Here is a 10790-nt window from a genome sequence, read left to right as displayed (position 1 = left end):
TGAAATACAGAAACTAATTCATGATCCAGTCGGCTCAAGAGGTTGCTGGGGTCATGGAATAAAATAATGTATGTGAACACCTGAAGTATTGAGCAAACGAGTTGTTATACTTTAAGACTGTATTGAATCACAAACATTAATTTATCCTAAAAAAATAAAAAAACAAAATGTGCCAACACCAACAGCTGAATCAGTCGGCCACACATTCACCATCCAACAGATTAAACGCCTACGAGCATAAAAGGCAAACTACAACTCCCAGCAGGCGTTGCTCCCGCCGTGCGTCATATAACCTCAGCCTCCCCTGGGCTCAGCACCCCGCTCTCGGCCCCCACGGTCCATAAACTACATCTCCCAGGAGGCTCCACAGTGCACAGCGTCCGTCCCTCCTCCTCCGCCCCCGCCCCCGCCCCCTGCCTTCCCTTTGCCCCAGCCCGTAGCTCTTCGGCCCACGCGCCGGGGGTCGCGGCTGCTGAGCAGGGCCAGCGCACGCGGGAGGGAGTGGAGGCGTAGGGGGGCGGGGATACAGCTCGCTTGCTCGCAAGATGGCGGACGAGGACGGGGAAGGGATTCACCCCTCGGCCCCTCACAGGAACGGAGGCGGCGGCGGTGGGGGTTCTGGGCTCCACTGCGCTGGGAATGGTGGCGGTGGCCCGCGGGTCGTGCGCATCGTCAAGTCCGAGTCCGGCTACGGCTTCAACGTGCGGGGCCAAGTGAGCGAGGGCGGGCAGCTGCGGAGCATCAACGGGGAGCTGTACGCGCCGCTGCAGCATGTGAGCGCCGTGCTGCCCGGGGGGGCGGCCGATCGCGCCGGGGTGCGCAAGGGGGACCGCATTCTGGAGGTGTGAGTATCCAGGCTGCCCGCCGCCCCACCCCGCCCCATCCCTTCCCCTTCCGCCTGTCTGTGCATCTCCCCTCTACTCCTGTCACCCTCCGTCCGCACCTACCCCCAACCCTGAACCGGCCCTCGGGGGCCCCCGCCCCCCTCAGGCCTAGCACCTCCTGGGGGTTGACTCTTTTACCTCCCACATCCCGGTTTCCTGCGACTCTCACCGCGCTCTCTTCAGTCTTCAGTTTCTGTTCCTGCGCCCCTAACGCTGTTACCCCCGCCCCCATTCCTTTGGCTCCTTTTCTACCCCTTTGCCTTCCCCTTGGGCATGTTGCTTGCTCCTCCTCGCCGCCCCTCACTTTGCTCTTAATGAATCTCTTTTGCTGCTCACTGACAACGTCTCTTTCTCTGATCCCACCGCTGTGTGTCCTCCCCAAGTTCTCATCTTTAGCAACATAGTTCTCCACACTCGCTTCAGCCCCGGTGGACCGTCCCTTCTGCCCTCTGGCCCAAGTAGGGACCCCTGATCTACTTTTCCTCCGGAAACATGCCTCCACACTGCACTTCTTTCCTTAGTTACCCTCTCCTTACGGTTAAGCAGCCCCTGTATATTCTGTCCTTCCATGTGTCCCCTTCCTCCCTTTTTTGTATTCATCTTTCTAGTATACCTTCTTTTCTAACCCTTGCATGCATTTTCTTGGTTTGTTTTTGGTGGTGGTGGTGGTGTCTTAGACACTGTAGTCTCTCTAAACATGGTGCAATGTTCTCTAAACATTGCACCATGAGGTTGAATCTAGTGTCTCCATCACCACATCCCTCTGACAGCACCCCATTCTGTCCCCCTGTGGTCACTCCTGTACCGTATTCATACTTCTGTTTTAGTCTACAATTATAATCCCCTTGTGGGCCTTTGATCTCCCCGCTTTTTCAGGGCATACTATTTCTATTCACTTTCCTACTCTGCCCTCTTTTGATTCCACCCTTGATTTAATCCTGATCTTTCTCGTCCCTAGGTTTCCCTTCCTGCTCTTTTTTAGGCCCCTTCTGCTGCTGCAACCCATCCTCTTCCTTGCTGCAGTCCCTCTCCCTTTATACCCCTTCATCCTTACTTGCCCATTGCATCCCTTAATGCTAGGGCAGGATGCTGCCTCTCTCTGATTTCTGTGCAGACCTCCTCTACGCCTCCAATCCAGGAGGTACATTTGTGTGTTTTTTGTATGTTGTATTAAAATTTACACAGTGATTGCTGGTTGACTGGTAGGTGGTGTATGTTCTCCTTATCTTCGTTCTACTCAGTAGTCTTCAATGCTTTATCTCTCTCCTTCTTACTGAATCTGTCTTGTATATGTTTTTTACCCTTCTGCTGTCTCCCTCAGTGCTGGATTTGCTGTCATGAAGTCGTCCTCATTTTTTATAAGTGGTATTTTAATTATAATTTCCACAATTTTCAGGCTTTCCTCTAGTAAAACAGTAGATTTGCTTAAGGTTTCAAAGAGGATAAGATCTTGGAGGTATGGCATATAGAGGAGCCCATCCTTTCTCATTCATCTTATGCCCCCTGCCCTTATTCTTGATGTTTTTACTCTTTGGTATTCACTCATTCTATTTCCTCTTACCTTCCACCTCAAGAAAGAGTAGCTCACCAAAGCAAGTGTTTGGAGCTATTACTGTAACTTTCCTCTGTTCTTCCTATAAATAGATGCTTTCTTTTCTGTTAATGTCCTACATACTATTTTCTGGTATCCCCTGGCCAAATATGCTTAATCTTTTGGGAGTAAGGGCATTCAGATAGAAACTGCAATAGTGACCTTTTGCTTTGTAGTGGGGTACCTAATTTTTTTCTTTCTAAATAACTCAAAGTCTGTGCCTGATGTTTCCTTTGATAGAAGCTTTTGGAATTATTTTTCTTTCACTTTGTAAGTTACTTTGGATCCAGCTGTTTGTTTATTTTTGAATTTAAAACTAAAATAGTTATTTAAAATTATAAAATCATAAAGTTCTAAATCATTTACTCTTTACTGGAGCTAAAGGAACTAAACTAAAACAATTTTGTGGCAGACTACAGCTACCATGATTGACCATTTTATATACCAACTAACAGTTGCTGTCTTCTTGCCTTTATTGTGGATTTTGCAGCACAGTCCACATATAAACTAGATACTGTAAAGGAGACCTCAGATGATCCCTTAGGACAGGGCTTTCCCCTGACCCAAGTTCTAGTGTAGGTCTCTTCCTCTTCCTAGGGAAAAAACATTGTATTTTGGCACATTCTTGGTGGTGAGTAGAGAAGTTTGTCTGTTTTATTGGGCATGTCAAAAGAACACTCTTTGCTTAGAGAACCTTTCCCTGGAAGGTTGTGATGATCAGACATCTTCCTGACATTGGTTTCTCACCTTCCCAACTGTGTTTTGATTTCCAAATTCTTTGAAGCTTCTCTGCTACTGTAGTGGAAATAGTGATAGTTACAACACAGAACTGAGCTAGTTGTTAAATTCTCTGAAACCTCAACTACTGTTGACCTTGACATCATGGATTTGAACTGCATGGGTCTATTTATATGCAATAAATACCTGTACTGTTTTCATTCTAAGGTTGGGATCCACAGATGTGGAGGACCAACTGCATGCGCTGATCTACACCATTTTATTTTATTTATTTTTATTTTTATTTTTTTTAATCCTCACCCGAGGATATTTTTCCAGTTTTTTGTACAGATAGATTGGGAGGGAGAGAGAGGAAGGGAGAGAGAGAGAGAAACATCGATGTGAAGGGACACATCGAGTGGCTGCCACCCACACGACCAACCAGGGCCGGGGACAAACTGCAACCGAAGTACGTGCCCTTAGCGGGAACTGAACCCGGGTCTCTCAGGACCGCAGGCCGACGCTCTAACCGCTGAGCCAAACTGGCCAGGGCTACACCATTTTATATAGGGAATTTGACCGTGTTCAGATTTTAATATCTGAAGGGGGTTCCTGGAACCAATCCCCCAAGGATTTTTGGGGAGTCAGAAAGTTATGTTTGGATTTTCAACTGCTCAGAGGTTGGTTTCTCTAACTACCACCTTCAGGGGTCAGCTATATACAGTTTCTTTCCTTCAGTTTTTCCAAAATCTGCATCTTTTCTTTAGGTTTTCAGGTGAGAGGAGGAATCAGTGAACAAACAGACATTCTTGAGCGATATCTGTGTCTGCTACTTGTTTTGATCTTGGTTAGGTTGATGCTAATTTTCCTAAAGCATTCTTTAGGCAACGTTCATTAGAGCTTTTTTCTCTGCCTCTCACAAGTACCTTAAGTTAACCTTCCTTGTCTCAGGAAAGTTTTCTAAGTTGATTAAGTGCCAAGTGGGGTCAGGGTTAGGCATAGGTAGATTATTATTATGTAGATGTACTTTGTATGAAGTCATTGGTGGATTGTATGGACCTTGATAATTGCTTTTTAACCAAGACTTTTGCCTATTTTAGATGCTTTCCTCCTGTGCACAATAATTTTATTCCAATTTTTGTTTATTGCAGTTGTATGGGCAACTGTTAGAGGTGTGAAAGAGAGTAACTTTGAGATTTAAGGGAAAAAATACAAGCTTGGACAAAAGGAATAGCATCAATTTCTTTGTATTTTAAAATCTTGTAATAGTTAAACTAAATTCACTGTGGTTTAGTTTGTCCTTTTCCCCTTTAAAACTGACTTGATTCTGACTGGTTTGGGAAAGAGTCATATTGCAGGGCTTGGTACTGGAGTAAGAACAAGCCCTCTGGCTCTAAATTTTACTACAGATGGAATGTTTTCTTGCCTAGCAATGTTTCCACCTTGTAATTTCTCCCAGTGTAACATATATTGAGTGTCTTCCCTTTGATGTGTATATGCCTAGAGGCTAATGAGTGAAGGATGCTTTCAACAAATAGAACCAAATAAATATATCTTTGCACTAATTATAGAGTATGTGAACTAACATTTAACTTCAGGTTAATTTTCTTTTTTTATTTTTATTTATTTATTTATTTATTTATTTATTTATTTATTTATTTATTTATTTATTTAAATCCTCACTCGATATTTTTCCATTTCTCTTCTGTTAGGGAGGGAGGGAGGGGGAGAGAGAGAGAGAAAGAGAGAAAGAAAAACATTGATGTGAGAGAGACACATCGACTGGCTGCCTCCCGCACAACCCTGGAGACCGAACTGCAACCAAGGTACAAGCCCTTGACCGGAATTGAACCCAAGACTCTTTGGCCTACGGGCCGACACTCTAACCACTTAGCTAAACCGGCCAGGGCAGGTTAATTTTCTTAAGGTTAAAGTAAGTTCCAAGGGCTCTTGATTTCATGAGAGATGCCCTTAGGATGGTTTAAGCGTGCAGTGGACATGAATATGGTAGTGTCTATTTTTGAGGGATTAGGTTTGTCTTTTGGCTAGTTTGTGTTGTCTCTTTGGTATTAGGGTAGTGTGGTCTTTGATAAGCATGGAGTCCTAAGGTTGACTTGCAACCATTCAAAATTATGATGCTATATTTGTGCTAGGCAGAGAAGATATGCCTTCCTCCTTGATATCTGTAGGATAATATACCCATCAATTTTCCCTTGTTAACGTTAAACCATATGAAAAATTAAAGCCACACATATGTAAATAAATTTATTGAGTTTTTAAAACAAGTAAATTTATTGGGGTGACATTGGTTAGTAACATATATAAGTTTCAGGTGTACAATTTTATTATTTTTACTTATTAAAATTTTTTTTCTTTATTGATTTTTAGAGGGAGAGGAAAAGAGAGGGAGAGATAGAAACATCGATGAGAAAGAATATCGATTGGCTGCCTTCTGCATGCCCCCACTGGGGATTGGGTCCACAACCTGGGCATGTGCCCTGACCAGCAGTTGAACCGGTAACCTCTTGGTGTATGGGTTGACGCTCAACCCCTGAGCCACACCAACTTGGCTCAGATGTACAATTTAAAAAATACATGTTTTTATAAATTTTTTTAGAGAGAGAGGAGGGAGAGATAGAAACATCCATTTGAGAGAGAAACATCAATCAGCTTCCTCCTGCATACCTGCTACTGGGATCGAGCCTGAAACCCAGGCTTGCGCCCTGAACAGGAATTGAACCTGGATCTCTCAGTTCATGAGATGCTCAATCCACTGAGCCACACCGGCTGGGCCAGGTGTGCAGTTTTGTAATACATCATCTGTATATTGCAATGTGTGCCCATCATCTAAAGGCTAGTCTCCTTCTGTCACCATGTATTTGACTATTGAAAGTTAATTTTAATAACTTACAAATATCCCATGGACATTCCTTTTTTTTTCCCTTCCTTTATGTGAAAGTTTGAAAATGATTGAGTAAAAAGAGGTTGGTGCCACAAGAAGTGTTTTTATGAGTTAAGGGTGAGGCATGTAACATTGACTGCTAAGTACCTCTCAAGAGCTTCTTTTTCAGTTGTAGCTGAATTCTATTCAGCTCAGATTTTCCAGGTAGTTTTTGGAAATGGTTTTAAATTATGGGTTTTGCACAAGGAATTTTTATGGCAGTGATTCTGAAGCTTTAGTGAGCATAAGAATGACTGGGTATGCTTATCAAAGTATGGAATCTCAGGCTTACCCTTTACGGGTGGATTCAGTAGATCCTGCATGGGGCCTCGAAATCTTTATTTTTTACTTTCTTGCCAGGTGTGGGTAATGCAACCCACACCCAACCCTACCTGGGTTATAGATTATAGGCTTTAAATTCTCAGTCCATTTTATCTTTATGGTTTTATTGAGAGTCATGAGCTAAGACTGTATAGCAAATAATGATTTTTTTTTTTAGGCTCCTGAATTCCAGTTCTTAGGAAAATGAGTTCAGTATGTAGGGGACAATTATATCTGATGATCTATACTTTATTGAGTTTTGCTAAACTGTTGTAATAAAGATGGTGGTTAAGAGGTAGAATAATCATTATACCACTTTGTTATTTGAAGTGTGTGTATTACAGTTTGCAGTGTTTTTACATTTGATCTTCACAACAACCTGTGAGATAGGGAAAATGTAAGCTCCTTTAGGGCGGGGACTACATTTTTTTTCCCCAATCAAATGCCTAGTGACACATACAAGGTATTATTCAATAAATACTTGCTGAGTGAATGTATTAGTATTATCACTGTTTCATAAGAGAGGAAACTGGGTATTGCACTAATGAGTGTTAACCAGAATTAAACCCAGGTCTTTGGATTCTAAATCCATTATATTTTCTATTTCTTTGTTTTCTCAGCTGCTATTGACTGTTAGTAGTCAACTATTCTTGACTGAATAGTCACTTAAAATCCAGGCACATCCCTGTAAACTTGGATAGCAGGTATTGTGAAATGTAACTGTTTTATATCTTTATATACCCTGTCTCTTTCATTGTTAAATTGAGTGGGTGATTGAGGACCAAAGCAGTCATTCTTTGCCCTTACTTGTTGCTATCTTTAAAAAATTTTTTTTTTCTTTATTGATTTTAGAGAAAGAGGAAGGGAGAGGGAGAGAGAGATAGAAACATCAATGAGAGAGAACATTGATTGGCTGCCTCCTACATGCCCCCCACTGGAGATTGGGCCCACAACCTGGGCATGTGCCGTAACTGGGAATTGAACCAGTGACTTCTTGGTGTATGGGTCGACGCTCAACCACTGAGCCACACTGGCTGGGCACTTGTTATTATCTTTAATCTATTGGTTGTTGGTGAAGAGAGCATGACAATCATAATTACAACCCAAAGAAATACTTTTAATACCATAGGTAGTTGAAGTGACAAATAAATAAAACAAATTTGGAAATAGCATTATCTTCCCCTCAGAAATCACTTCCATAACATGGCTGTGACCAGGAAAAGATTTTTTTTGTTAGTAACATGAAGATTTGTCTGGGTCATGTAAGTTATTGTGAAGAACAGTTCTCTTTCCATCCACCACTGACTAGTTTCAGGAGAGGATTTGTTACCAGGCTCTCAAGGACAATTATTTTTTAAGATAAGTCCCTTTGGGAATTAGGATTAATTATCATTTTTTAAAACTGATTGCTTGATTGATTTTTAGAGAGAGAGAGAGGAAGTGAGAGAAACATCGATTTGTTCTTCCACATATTTATGCATTGGTTAAATCTTATTCTTGTGTGTGCCCTGACTGGAGATCGAACCTGCAACCTTGGTATATGGTGATGCTCTAACCAACTGAGCTACCTGACCAGGGTGAGAATAATTCTTATGATCTGGTAGATAAGCAAAGAGACTCAGTTAACAAGCAAACCTAATTTGTGATTACTGCACAGTACTGTGGGAACATCATCGGTGGTCAGTTCATTTGTTAGATGACATCATTACTAGCAAAAAGGATATTGTCGTGGTTTAGGTTAGAACCAGTTAGGGTCATTCTATTCTTTGATGATCAGCTATATAGATGATTTCTGTGCTTCACTCAGACAATCCAGGAAGCGCCTATGTATGGGCGGTACAATTTCAGTCCCACATTTGGAAAAAAAATATTCAGGCAGTTTTAAAATACGTTTTTTTTTTATCCTCAACCGAGGACATTTTTGCATTTATCTTTAGATAGAGCAAGAGGTAGAGAGGGAGGAAGAGAGAAACATCAACATGAGAGAGACACATCAAGTGGTCGCCACCCACACAACCCCAACTGGGGCCAGGGACAAACTGCAGCTGAGGTACGTGCCTTTAGCTGGAACTGAACCTGGGACTCTCTGGTCCCCAGGCCAATACTCTAACTGCTGAGCCAAACTGGCCAGGGCAAAAATACGTATTTTAATTGCAACTCACAGTAAGAGATATATCTTATATTGCAGCCCAATATGAATAGAAAAAAAGCACCTGAAACTAGTTTCACAAAACTATATTTACTGTTACCATGCCCTCTGGTATTTTTTAGTCTGTTTAGTATTTTTGTTTTGTTTTCTTTTTTGAATGCTGATGGTGGCCCACTACATACATTTCATGACTCATTAGGTTGTGATCCACTATTTGAAAAACAATTATTTAGGGTATCACTTTTTTGATGTTAGCCCACTAATATCACCTCATATTCAGTCTGGTTCTACAATTAAGCACAGACTGTCAAGGACTGTTGGGCTTGTATGAGTCACTGATGCCCTGCATCCCTCCCTACCCATGAGAAGCTTACAGTACAGTGGGGAAGGTACATGTAAGCAGTTTACTGTGTGTAAAGCAAAATGAAATTAAGGAGATAAAAGAAAAACAATGGGAGTTTAGAGGAAAGAGTGAGTATGTTTGAAAAGATTGGTGGGTAGATAGATCATCGAGGCCTTTTAAACTGATTGAAGGATAAGTATGATTTCAATAGGCAGAGAAGGGAGAAGGATGTTATTGGCAGAGAAAACTGATTAAAGGGAGGAAGATGTGAAGAATTCTTACAAAACTACTGTTTGTAGCTGGCCAGAGGGACTCGGTTGAGCGTCATTCTGTGCACCAGAAGTTGCCAGTTTGCCCTGGCACTTATGGCTCAGTGGATAGAGCATCAGCTGGAGAACTGAAGGGTCTTGAGTTTGATTCCCAGTCAAGGGCACATATGTGGGTTTCAGGTTCGATCCCTGGGCCCACATCGGGGTGCATGTGAGAGGCAACCAATCTGTGTCTCTCTCCCTTACCCTCCCTCACACTCTCCCTTCCACTATCTTTAAATATCAATGGAAAAAATATCCTCAGGTGAGGATTAACAACAACAACAACAAAAAGCATTTCCAGTTTGATTCCCAGTCAGAACACATACCTGGATTGTAAATTCGATCCCCAGTTGAGCTGTGTATGGAAAGTAACCGGTCAATATTTCTTTCTTTCTCTCTCTCTTTCTCCCCTCTCTATCCCTTACTCTCTCTCTAAGCATGTTCTCAGGTGAGGATTAAAAAATAATAATAATAATAATAAATAAAATTGCTGTTTGTAGACAATTGTGCTTGAGGTTAGATCAAAAAGGGCTTTGAATGCAATATTAAGAAGTTTAGGTTTTATTCTGTTTTTGAGGTCAGAATGTAGTTGTATGTGTATTAATACCCAGGATACCCTGTGAAAACTTAGTTTTTATTTAATTATTTACCCCAAGAGATTGAATAACTTTTCCAAGGCCAAAGAAGAAAATTACTGTTAGAATTAGAAGAATTTCAGAGCATCTAGTCTCTTGGGCTATCTTGTACTATATAAAGAAGGGAACGAAGGACAGCTAAGCTCTAACACCCAGAGCTAGGAACAGCTGGTGAGGAGCTGGTCGCCTTTAATTTGTATTTTACCTCACAATCCAGTCCAGCTTCTCATATATCCGTTTCTCTTTCTCTTCTATTTTATTTATTTATTTTTTTCATCCTCACCCGAGGACATTTTTCAATATTTTGTTCAGTTAGAGTGGGAGGGAGAGAGAGAGAGAAACATCGATGTGAAAGGGACACACCGAGTGGCTGCCACCCGCATGACCCAACCAGGGTTGAGGACAGACTGCAACCGAGGTACGTGCTCTTAGTGGGAACCGAACCTGGGTCTCTACAGACCGCAGGCCAACGTTCTAACCACTGAGCCAAACCGGCCAGGGCTATTTTTATTTTTTTAAATCCTCACCCAAGGATATTTTTGCATTCATCATCAGATAGAGTGGGAGGGAGGGAGAGAGAGGGAGAGAGAGAGAAACATCGATGTGAGAGAGACATATTAATTGGTTGCCTCCTGCAGGACCTGACCAGGTCCGGGGACCAACCGCAACCAAGGTACATGCCATTGACTGGAATTGAACCCGAGACTCATCGGTCCAGGGGCCAGTGCTCTAACCACTGAGTCAGACTAGCCAGGGCACTACAACTTTTATATCTATTTGTCGGTCTAGTTCTAGTTATATTTTAAAAATCAGGAGATTGATTATCTTAATATTTGGAGATCTTGGAAAATGTGATGACTTCTCTGAAAGTTTTGGGAACTTCTTCCACTTTGCTCAT

The 10790-nt window shown here is 42.1% G+C and overlaps 1 protein-coding gene across 1 annotated transcript in view; it reads left to right on the top strand.

The window, feature by feature from the left end:
* The first annotated feature begins 545 nt into the window (after window positions 1-545).
* The window catches only part of SNX27 (sorting nexin 27), an 88044-nt gene continuing 77799 nt past the window's right edge, over window positions 546-10790 (top strand). Inside the window, exon 1 of the mRNA XM_036271938.1 lies at window positions 546-844. Coding sequence (XP_036127831.1) covers window positions 546-844 — 299 coding nt within the window. The remainder of the gene's footprint in view (window positions 845-10790) is intronic.

This window comes from Molossus molossus, unplaced genomic scaffold (genome assembly GCF_014108415.1).
Source record: "Molossus molossus isolate mMolMol1 unplaced genomic scaffold, mMolMol1.p scaffold_m16_p_20, whole genome shotgun sequence".
Classification (NCBI taxonomy): Eukaryota; Metazoa; Chordata; class Mammalia; order Chiroptera; family Molossidae; genus Molossus; species Molossus molossus.
Note: the sequence above shows the minus strand (reverse complement) of the source record. Positions and strands in the feature narration are given on the sequence as shown.